The sequence below is a fragment of the Symphalangus syndactylus genome, chromosome 2, assembly GCF_028878055.3.
Source record: "Symphalangus syndactylus isolate Jambi chromosome 2, NHGRI_mSymSyn1-v2.1_pri, whole genome shotgun sequence".
NCBI classification, from domain to species: Eukaryota; Metazoa; Chordata; class Mammalia; order Primates; family Hylobatidae; genus Symphalangus; species Symphalangus syndactylus.
In genome coordinates, this window is record NC_072424.2 from 78547181 (window position 1) to 78559930 (window position 12750).

The 12750-nt window shown below is 33.2% G+C and overlaps 1 protein-coding gene across 5 annotated transcripts in view; it reads right to left on the reverse strand.

The window, feature by feature from the left end:
* ASCC3 (activating signal cointegrator 1 complex subunit 3) overlaps positions 1–12750 on the reverse strand; it is a 388871-nt gene that overhangs the window by 179210 nt on the left and 196911 nt on the right. For all 5 annotated transcript variants that reach the window (XM_063619908.1, XM_063619900.1, XM_055259780.2 and 2 more), the window contains one exon: positions 62–196. In XM_063619908.1, the coding sequence (XP_063475978.1) occupies positions 62–196 (135 nt within the window). The remainder of the gene's footprint in view (positions 1–61; positions 197–12750) is intronic.

Below are 12750 nucleotides of genomic sequence, written 5' to 3' on the forward strand. Positions count from 1 at the left end.
TAAAATACCCGGGATATGTGGCATGTTACATGCTTTAGTTCTTGTCCTCTTTGTTTCTTACCTGTTTTTCTGCAAGTACATAGTCATGTCCTTGGGTAGGAAAAAAGAAGGGAATATGGCCACAATTTTTTGCTCTTTCTATTAGAGACATAGCTGTTCTTACAGTGGCATTTCGAGCATGTACAAACACCATCACCTGGAAAAAAGGAAAGCAGTTTATTTAATATTCCAATTAATTAAATTACAGCTTAATAGTAGCCTGGATATCATTCCAAATAAACAACTATTAATTTCTCAAAACAAATCACAAATTTACAAATTCTCCAACATATCCCTATTTTAGAACAAAGTGTATATAGGAAAAAGGCAAGTTAAATGAAATTTAGCTTACAAGTTGATAGAAGTTTGTGGAGTCTATAAAATTTGGAGTTTAATTTGTATGTTTCTCTTTTGAATACATAATTCATTATCATAGTCATTTATTATAGAGACAGCATACAAAAATATTGAGAGCTTTCTCATTGGAAGATTACTACAATCAGTTAAATTTCCAGTTCCATAAAGATGTTTCAAGAAATTGAAAACAATAAAGAAAACTCTTCCTTGGACAAAATCATGTCTAAGAACAATCACTTAAAATACAAAGGTTAGGGGACTGCTGGAGATAAAAATGCTTCTGTAGAAGTACCTGGAATTCTCTGTGCAAACCTTCCTGTGGAATTATTCATGAAGTGACTGAGGATATCTGAACTAGGGGGAAGGTGTGTGTCTGAATGCTGTGTCAAGGAGAAGTGGGGAAAAAAATGCATCTTCAGGGACAGTCACCAGGCACAGTGTGAATACAACTGCAGAGAATAAGGGAGTGTTTAGCAGCCTGCCTTTGCTGCCTGTCAGTACTTGCCTTCTTTCCTCTGTAAGTTTCTTCTTTGGCCTCTACCTTACATCAGAATCAGCTCAACCCCAGCATTCCCAAAGAGCCATTAGTATGATAAAAATTATTTTCTCATATAGACTACTGCTCTTTTTCAATTTTATCTGGTGTGAATAAAAGCAACTTTACATTGTTAACAATCTGGAATATACAATCTAAAGATAGTAAGTGTGGGTGCAGCAAATGACTTAAAGACAAGTTCCCCTAGCCCTGCTTTCAACTAAATTCACACATCTAAATCTCTGGAATCACTAAGGTATTCTGCTTAGGCCTCAAGCAACTTGGATATCCTAATCTTTGCCCCTCTTCTCAATATCTCCCCTATACTCCTCTGTTAGTTACATTTTTCTGGAAGCTAAAACTTTGATGTTTTTTGCAGGCTATACATTTAGGAGAATATTCAAGAATTGTATCTAGTCAGGGAATTGATAGGCTCATGTGAGCTGACCTAAGTAAAAGAGAGGATCATTTTGTGGACTAACAGAAACGAAAAGGGGAACGAGGTCTGGGATTTGACCAGAAAGGAGACAGGGTGACACAAAGATATCTATACTTCTATAGAGGTATCTCTATATTTAAGCCATAGTAATCTTATGTCTATAAACTTCTCAAGGTAAGTGTTCCACATATGAGATGCTTATTAAAATTCACAGTAAAATCTCAGATAACAATCATTCAAGAAACTGGAATGCTTAAATAACTAATATTATTTTAGGCGAATTCAAAGTAAAGGAGAACAGACAATTTGTAGAAGATAGGAAGTTCCTCAAAACAAAACAAAACAAAACAAAAAAACCCAAAATGTTTACAGAAAAACAAAAAGCACTGCAAGTCATCAGGAGAAATTTAATCAGCTAATTACAGTTACCAAGGGCATAAATCTTGAGATTTCATACTTTATCAGAGCTCTAACTTATTTACTGATACTAACATGTTTTGAAAGGAAATATGATCATAAGAATATTTTAAGGCCGGGCGTGGTGGCTCACCCCTGTAATCCTGGCACTTTGGGAGGCAAAGGCGGGTGGATCACAAGGTCAAGAGATTGAGACCATCCTGGCCAACATGGTGAAACCCCGTCTCTACTAAAAATACAAAAATTAGCAGGGTGTGGTGGTGCATGCCTGTAATCTCAGCTATGCAGGAGGCTGAGGCAGGAGAATCGCTTGAACCCGGTAGGTGGAGGTTGCAGTGAGCCGGGATTACGCCACTGCACTCCAGCCTGGCAACAGAGTGAGACTCTGTCTCAAAAAAAAAAAAAAAAAAAAAGAATATTTTAAAAAGAGTACACTAATAGAATTTATTTCAGAAAGTTTTGCAGGTACTGGGACATTCTGTTTTCCTTATTTTTCAACTAAGGAAAACAAATCTTTTGATTTTTGATAGGCTCTCTAGCTTTCATGGGCAAACATCTTTACTTCATAGGATGTTAAGAACTGCCACGTAGGTTCAAATTGTGATATTTTCGTAATGACTGATAAACACTATTTAATGCTAAGATAGAAAATTCTCTTACAATAATGCCCTGCTGAAGATTCATCAGTTCAGAATTTGTCCAATTCTATCATTCTAGCTCTTGCAAATGGTAGGGACATTTCCATTGTAAGTTTCTTCTTAAAGAGCAAGGCAGATTTTTTTTCTCTTACATAAAAATAAATTTTACCACCCAGAAAACCTCATTAACCCCCAAATTAAATTTTAAGAAAATCAGAATTAAAATGAAGTTACTTTTTTGTTAATTTTTTTATTCATTCATTCATGTTTTTGAACATGCATTAACTACCAAGTCCTGATAAAACCGCCATGAAAACGAGAGACAAAGCTCCTGCCCTCATGAAGATGAGAATCTAGTATGATGAATTAAATAATCACAAAATATTTTTTACTTGATAAATATTTACTAGGCATGTATGTGTAAAATAGAGTTAAAAATAGAGATGAAAATAGACAAGCTGTGGTCCCTTCCATTAAAAACCTGTACAATTTAAGGAGAAAGATAAAATTGTACACATAACTTAGGCAGCTGAACCAAAGAGAAGATAACAAATGGATAACGTGGGAACCCTAAACATGGAGCTACTTGGTTTTCTGCATTCATCCATCCCAAGATATTTATGCAGTTCCTACTATGTGCCAAATACTGTACCAAGTGCTTAGTACAGCACCAGGGATACTATAACTATGTTTCAAAGCTCTAAATTCGTACATTACTGTTACGGGGAGAAAATCCTCTGATAATCATTCCTATCATTCCAAGATTAAAGTTGCATAAAGGAGGCTACAGTTGTATTTGGAATATTTAATTTTGTTATTTTTAGTGTGTTAGCTTGAAGGAGTACATTCTCTTCTAAGGTTTCTCACAGTGAGACCTAGGGACTATTACATCTGAATCACTGCCGCTGCTTGTTAAAATAGATTTAAAGCCAGCTGAGTAAGGATATCTAAGGGAGGGATCTAGAAATTGAATTATTAACAACTACTGAAATGATCATAGCATTACTGTGTGAAATTGGTTAATAATTCCTACCAACTTATTTCTCCCCTCTGAAGCTGAAAGAGGAATAAAAGGTAAAATAAATAAAACCACCACTACAAAGATGTTTTAAGAACTCCCCTAATAATATCTTTATTTACCTATACATATGAAATATCAGGAAATTTTAAGGTATTTTATATAACTAATAAGCCCCAACATTATTTCCCAGATGAGCCAGGGTTTTGTAATGCTACCAGATTTCTATTCTCCATAATTCAAATGCCACATTATGTAAATCCTGTTGAATTAACAGATATGGAGAACATAAGGGAAAATAAAATACGACCTAAATCTTCATTAATTATTTCACTCTTACTTGTCAACTTTTCATATTGCAAATCATTTTCTACTGCAGCCAAGAGAAATATGAGTTACAATTTAAAGTAACAATTTCTTTTTATTAAAGAATCCATTATGTCGTGTTAAGTAAAATAAACTTTTTTTTTCATTAAAAATTTAATGTGTTGAAGCTCCAACTGAAGTCATTACAAGGTTTTGGGTCTCTATAAACACACATGATTTTATGGTTTGCTAATTTGGTTAATTAACTTAAATAGACTCATATGAAAATTACAAGTAATAGGACAGCATTGTTTCATTTGACAGAAATAACTCCAAATTAATATTAGAAACACTTTTTGGTAACTGAGCAGCAGTTAAATTGGTGTGTGTCATTAAAATAAGAACAGAATAGTAAGATTAAGTCAACAATGATGGCAAATTTAGATTTTTATAAAACTTTATACTTTTATTTGAGTTTTTAGGTTATGCATTTAAAAATATTTTATATACTTATTTTTAGTTTCAAAAACCATTTTTTCATATTGTTTTATTTTTATTATGGAAAAGTTCACATAGAAACAAAAGTAGGCAGAATGTGGTCATAAACTGCAAAAGCCATTTATATTTAAAATATATGATGGAATCATTCCTGTACTTGGGGAAAAAAAGTACGTAAATTTGAGTTCTGGTCCTGTTATTTGACTTGTTAAAGTGAGAGTTCTTCACATGAGATGCTGATTAAAATTAATAAAGGAGTCAAAGCTCAGAAAATAATGATTCAAAAAACTGGAATGCTTAAGCAACACATACTGTTTCAGGGTGTATTCAAAGGAAAGAAGGACATATTATTTGAAAAAGATCTGAAAATTCTTCTTTGGAGTACTGCTAAATATCAGTGTGAGTTAGAATAAATTATTTAATCTCTTCAATTCTTATTTTCCCCAGAACACAGACAAAGAGTTACAATGTATCACAGGATTACTATAAGAATCAAAGGATATAATGTAAGGGAAAACACTGTGTTTAGTAAAATGGTGGCTCTAAAATTTTAGAAAGCTTCAAAATCACCTGGCAGGCTTGTTAAAAACACAGATTGCTGCTGTTTCCCCCAATCCCCTTCCTGACTATGTAGGTCTGGGGAAAGCCACAAAACTGCATTTCTAAAGAGTTCAAAGATGCTAATATTCTTGTCCAGGAACTTTGAGAACCTCTGTCATAGCTGGTAAGTATTAGCACCATTATTAGGGGAATAAACATAAAATTAATTTTGCCTAAAAGATTAAACAGACCAGTATACAATTGTTATACATTGACAACTATGCACCTATTTATTACTCAATTACATGCACATGTGCTTGTGTGTATGTGTATTTAACATCACACAAAACAATTTAAAACACTTCCCCTTTAGCAACCTTTGTAAGGGGGTTGTGAAAGATGAACTAGGAATAAAAAAATCGGTAGGAATATTTAATGTGAAATCTTGAATCAAACCCTTTTTTTTTTTTTTTTTGAGATGGAGTCTCGCTCTGTCGCCCAGGCTGGAGTGCAGTGGCGCAATCTCGGCTCACTGCAAGCTCCGCCTCCCGAGTTGACTCCATTCTCCTGCCTCAGCCTCCAGAGTAGCTGGGACTACAGGCTCCCGCCACCACGCCCAGCTAATTTTTTTGTATTTTTAGTAGAGACGGGGTTTCACCGTGTTAGCCAGGATGTTCTCGATCTCCTGACCTCGTGATCTGCCTGCCTTGGCCTCCCAAAGTGCTGGGATTAGAGGTGTGAGCCACCGTGCCCAGCCGAATCAAACCCTTTTTTCTAGGAATACTGCTAAGAAGTGAAAGAGAATGGATATATCTGAAAAAGATACAACAATACGGCAGATAGATGTCCCACAGAAAAATGTTGCTGAGAAATGATGTTTTACATTATGTGGCACATATGGCACTGGCTCTCGCAAAAGCTGAGGCTTGGGGTAGGGAGGGTCATGACCTGGCAGTTTATGTTTTCATTCTAACCATCACAGCCACTTATCTGTCTTGCTCTCAGTTCTTCTCAACTTTCTTAACCCAGGCTCTTCAAGAAAATTAAGCCCTGAAGACCTACATAAATAGTGATTTAAAAGTGTGTGGTTCCCTGATCAGCAGAATCAGCAGCAGCAGCAATGTCCCTGAGTCAGAAACTCTGAGGATGGGGCTCAGCCATCTGTTTTAACAAGCCCTCCAGGTTATTCTGATGCAAGTTAAAATAGGAGAATCCTGTATTAAGGCATCCATTATAAATTTAAAAAATTATTAGCTTTTCCTCTGTGCATTTACAATAGTTCTGGCAAATACCATCTTCTGAAGAAGTGGGAAAACAGTGTTGTATGGTCTGAATGGGAATGCCACTACAGATATATTTCAGATATATTTATTTATATCCCATGACAGCATGTAGGCACAGAATAGTTTCTGCTGCTGTGATTACATTACCACATTTGTATTATCAGGTAGATACAATTTTAGAAGGTTTCCTTGTGCATGCTGTAGATCCAAGAGTCATCCATAGTTAAACACTACAAGTCACTACAGAGTTTTTTTTAGATCACAGTGCTAGCCAGCTGAAGATGCTCATGTCATCTGATCACGTTCTTATTCTTCTAGTACTTCCTCTATCAAATAACTTTCCATATTTAGTTATCTGACTTCTCAATAGTGAGCAAAGCGCCTGGCATACAGCAAATACTCAATGTGTCTTAAGTAAATATAAGACATTGAGCCCAATCAAACACACTAGCCCATCACAGCTAATAATGGCAATTTCTGCTTTTTAAAAATAATTTTTGTCTTTTATGTATACTAAAAACATGGGGTTGTTGTGAGAAATGAGACAATATAAACAAAGCATTTACAATAGTGTATGGTACATAGTAAGTGATCAATAAATGTTAGCAGTTGTTTATTAGAATATAATTTTGCTCCTTATAAAATTTAATATACTGTATTAATTTTTTGATAGGGTAATATATTTACATAGTTCAAAATTAGAAAGTATAAAAATGTGCAGTGTCTCTACCACCCTTCCCCCTAACCACTATGTTTCTTGTGTGTCCTTTGAGAGTTTATGCACATATTTAAACAACTACAAATTCATAACTGTAACCCCTTTTCACCATATGGTAGTAGATTATACACACTGTCTTTCCTTTTTCACTGAACCATATTATCTTGAAGATCTCACATCAGTATAGTTTTCTCATTTATATTTTACAGTTGCATAGTATTCCATTACATAGAAACACCAAAACTTATTTATAATAACTAGTCCTTGTTTGATGGGCATTTATGTCGTTTCCAATCTTTTGTTATTAAAAGCAATGTAATAAATAACTCTGTACACAAGTCATTTTACATGTTTATGAATATATCTGTTGGATACATTCATACAAGTAGAATAGTTAAGTCAAAGTACATAAGACTATTTATTGAACTATGTCCCTATTCTGAATATAATCTGTTTAATTTGGGGGCTTTTTTCTTATCAACTTGTTGGTCCTTTTTGTATATGAAAGATAGTACACTTTGCTCCTTTTTCTGTCTTGTGAATATTGTGTCCTAGTCTGTGCTTTATCTTTTGATTTTTACTTTTGGTATCTCATTCAATACAGACATAGTTCATTTTTTCTGTACTTAAATCTCTCTCTCTCTCTCACACACACACACAGACCTGATCTCACACATACACACAGAGATGTCCATAATATACTGCTAAGTGAAAAAATATCAATTGAAGAAAAATTTCCATAATATTATCCTGAGTGTGCTGTTATATTCTATAGAGATGTATGTGAATGTATATGTTTGAAGACAGAGATATGGACACCCTCCAAATTAGTTATCTCACAAAATGAAAATGGGATTTGGTGGGGGATGGGGAAACAGAATTAAAAAAAAAACAATTTTTTCTTTGTATGTCTTGTATCATTTGTTTTACCCATTGAAGCAAATCTTTAATAGTTTTTTGTTTGTTTGTTTGTTTTTTGAGACGGTGTCTCGCTCTGTCGCCAGGCTGGAGTGCAGTGGTGTGACCTCAACCCACTGCAACCTCCACCTCCCGGGTTCAAGTGATTCTCCTGCCTCAGCCTCCTGAGTAGCTGAGACTACAGGTGCGCACCACCACGCCTGGCTAAATGGTTTTTATAATTAAATATATAAATTATTTTGAACAGGAGAAATAATTGATAACAATGAGGTTATAATAATATATTCATAATATATTATGGTAATAAGACAGTATATTTGCTATGGTTATTTGACTGCTATGGGTTTTATGGTAAAAAGCCTAAAAAAACACATATTTAACAATGCACTTAAAAGGGTGATGATAAAACTTGTGGTCTAAGTGGCAAATTTATATTTTAGTTTACCTGGAAATGCTTTAGGAAGAAAAAAGAGACATGACCTAGCAGAAGAAATTAACAGCAGTTCAAGGCAAAGTATCCATATGTTCAAACAGAGAAGACAGCAAATTCATATGGTGGTCAATACAGACTTTTTGTAGAAATGGACATGTGGACAAAAATAATACCACCTGAAAAGGTAAAACATAACCTCAAAAAATTATATACTAAGATAAAGGAAATCATTCATTTCAAGGCTCAGAAAAAAAAAAAAAAACCTGATACTACTAAAAGAAATACCTGAAAAATTATTTTTATGTTAGAGATTTTAAACTTAACAGAGAAAGGCCATCATGGTTTAAAACAATATTGATTTTAATAAAGGAATACATATCACATGGTCAAAAAATATGGCTTGAAGAAATATTTTTAAAAAGTACGCAAACCATGGAAAACACCTAAAGACAATCTTGGAATTGTAATTGATAGGACAGAAGACAGGATAATTTTAAAGTGGTGGAGTTATTAAAAAAAAAAACAACAACAGGAGCTCTTGATTCTTTTATTAAAAATGAAGATGAGCAAGAAAGCATTTAGATATGTATATCTGAGTAAACTTAGTATAAATATTTGAGATAGATCTTATGAAAAAATCTTAGATTTAAACATTTTAAAATACAGTTTTGTGGCTACTAAATTACCTGAAAAGTTTATACATTTTTCATAAAATTTCATTTAAGAAATAAAAAAGAAACTCTCATACCTACATGGAAGAGATGAATATTACTATTATGATTAAGTAGTTTTTCCTGGCTGCTTGCAGATACAAGTGCTGTGATGCCTTATCCTTTTGGGCATCCAAATAATTCAGATGCCTCTCTCTTAAGTGTTTATCACTGTCTATCTTTTATTTTTAATTATTTTTGTGCTTAGCTCCTCTGCTAGTCTGTGATCATCCAAAAATTATGTGACAGGCACTGCGGACATATAACGGGCTCACCTAGCACTGGTCCCTGTGCTTCTGGAGCTTATATCTAATTATATGGTGAAGGATTGGAGTCTAGGAAGATGATGAACACAGAAGCCACCATTCATTGCATGAACAACTATAGGAGGAAGTAACCAAAAATCAATAAATACAATAATGTAGAAATTAATTAGGATCCTCCCTCTCAAAGATGACAAAGTACTTGATTTTAAAGGTCACAACACTCTAAAGTTCTTCATTATTAGCCCTTTGGGTGTTATCTCTCTGAACTCTTCCTGTTGTTTAAAACCTTCTTGCATTTGTATATTTCCAGGACGTTAGCCATGTTTTTCACTTAGTCCTCCTGCCGACTGCATCTGTGTAAATTCTATAAACCTACAAAGCCCAGTTCTAGTGATCCTTCTCCAATCTTGCCAGGGAAAATTAATCACTCCCATCACACGTTGTTCATACTTGCACTCTGTGTAATCATAAGCTTACATAGCTCACCCCAATGTTAAGACTAATCATAAGACACCACTTACTGGGTCATACTATGTGCTAGGCCGATTACTAGGTACAATACACATGTTATCTTACTGTTAACCACATAGCGAGGTAGGTAATTGTATTAGTATTTTACAGAAGAGAAAACTAAAGCTCAGAGAATTTTAATAATTTGCCACTCATTCAGAAGCAGAATAGGGAGTTCATCTCAGATTTGCCATTCCAAAGCCTACTTTCTTTCCATCTAGTTATATCTCTTCCTTGAGTGCTGCCTGAGGGCAAGGCTTACATTTTGCTAATTTTGAGGTCTACCTACCACCCTTCCTGCTATCATCCGATCAGTGGATGCTCAGTAAATATTGCTGAAATTACAATGTTAAAAATGGTCAGTTTCAACAAAGACCACATATTTTTCAGCAGAGATTTGAATTTAAAAGTTTATAAATTATAATAGCTTGTAGGCTGAGTTAATACTTTCCATTCACACCTTTATTAAAATATGAGGTAACAAGCAAACTTCCAATTACTCAAATAATTTTCATGGATAGTTTTATTTAAATTTAACAGCAAACCTCCCATTGATATTTAATCAATTAAAATTGCTGCTGATTAGTTTTTTGATAGTGTTATAGAAATACATGTATGCATATTTTAGTGCTATTACAAGGTGTAAAATTTGTGATTTAAAAAAGAAATTACTTATAAGCTATTCTGAAAGATTAGCTTGTAAGAAAAAAAGATAAAAATTCTGGACTTTGAGGTCAAAATTGGTTTCTAAATCTAAGCTACCTACATTAAAAATTAATCAAATGTATTAACTAAAATACAGTCTTCCTTTGGTATCCATGGGAGACTGGTTTCAGGACTCCTTGTGGATACCAAATGCTTAAGACCCTTATATAACATGGTGTAGTATTTGCATTTAACCTATGCATATCCTTCTGTATACTTTATATCATATCTTGTAATACCTAATACAATGTAAATGCTTTGTAAATTATTATTATACTGTATCGTTTAGGGGATAATGACAAGAAAAAAAGTCTACGTGTCCAGTACAGATGCAACCATTCTTTTTTTCCTCAAATATTTTCCATGTGAAGTTGTTGAATCCACAAATGTAGAACCCATGGATATGGAGGGCCAACTGTAATGTACTACTGAAGAAGACTAAAGAATGCATCCTTACCTTGGATAAAGGTAAAAAAAATTGACACTACTACATTTGGATTACATCAATAAAACTATCATTTACTAATTATTAGTAAATGCACTTATTATTAGATATTCCTGGCAACCAATCAAATTACTAAAGCACATGAAGACATAGCTAAACATATATTAGATATGCCATGAAAATATAAGCTACCTCAAATAAGGTTAATTTATGCTGCCCTGGCTATATAAGACTGTATAATTCACTGACTAGTCTTCATTCATGAAGTTATGTAAATAAGCCAAGGAAAGTAATCCACAATAGTGAGATGTGGTTCCGCAGCTCCAAGCTATGTAATTAGATCCACACTTGGCAGTTCAGAGCCAGTTCAGGACTCTCATGCAGCTCTTCTCACGAAACCCAAGCTTTTAAGTGATAAATAGTTTCAGGTTATTAGTACTGAATTGTATACAGAACACTACTCTGACTGTGAAACATTCCTTATAAATTTCACTTAAAAATCATTTTAATATTTATCAGCTTGTATGTTTGAGTTGAGGAGAGCTTTAACTGCTATATTTTATTAAAAGAAATCAATAATACTTTACAACTCCTAAAATCTAAAAGATACCTCTTATTAAAAAGCATAATTTAAAAAATCAGAGGACTAAGTGTACATTATGTACCATGACAGCAAAAATACAAGTAGTCATATTTCTAAGCCAACTATAAAAAATATTACCTTATAATCAATTCACCAAGACATTGTACAATATATTTAGAAACATAAGACATATTTCAGCAGTCTCTGAAATACTAGGACCCCAGCAAATACAACAAAAAGTATAGTTTATTAAGTATAAAATTTTAAAACAGTAAATATTTTGAATGCATTTCTCCCTTACTGTGAATTTTTTCTTTAATGAAAACAATGTTTTCTTAAGCATATGTATTTTTTGGAGGTAATATAATTTACGTCATCCAACTGATACTTGAATAAATTTTCTATACATTCTTCATATGCATTAAATTAATCTAAGATATGAATTCATTTTTGCAACTTATATTTATAAAGATAAATACCTGAATACTATAATGCTATAAATAAATGTGTATTTCACACCTTAACATTTTCTTGAACATAGACTATGTTATAATTTTTATTTGGTATTTATAACATACAAAAGAAAATAAACATAATCATACATGTTAATTTTACTTGCTCATAATTACTTATACAAATTTAATATAAATCATTATAATCATATAATCATAATCATATAAATAAATTTTTTGTTTTCGAAAAATTTTTTTAGCAATCTAGATTGACTTATCAAATTTTTACCTGAGGCCAGACTAATCTATATAACATATAGACTTGTGCTGAATATCAGCAGTGTTTAAGAATCAAGCAGACCTATGTTCAAATCATAGCTCAGCATTTATATACTAGATAAAGTTGGGCAAGTTCACCTGCACTTCAATTTTTATCTGTAAGATGGAGATAACAGTACCTGCCTTACAAGGGTGTTGTGGGAACAACACACAATAATTACAAAGTACTAGGAAGAAGCCTGGCACATGCAGGTGATCTATTTGGTAGGACAATGTTTAGTTGTTTTACAGAAGTTTCTAACATTCAACCCAGATTTATTTGTTAAACTTCCCATTCACTGGGACCAAGACCAATACTGATCTATTTGTGGCAAGAGGAAAGCAAAACTGAACTTCTATTTACATATAACAATTCTTCAAATATTTGGAAACCGTGATCAGATCTCCAGTATGACTTTCTCTTTCTTGAACTTAACATCAGCAGTTCTCAATGCTGTTTTTCATAAATGATGGTTTTTCATGGTTTGACACTGTATGAGTTTTATTTACTTTATACTTCTTCAATACTAAAAAGTATATGTTCAAGCAAGATAATTTGCTGCAGAAATTTTTTAAAAAATTTATAAATGCTTCATGTCTAAAGTGTTCTTAGCTTGATTAT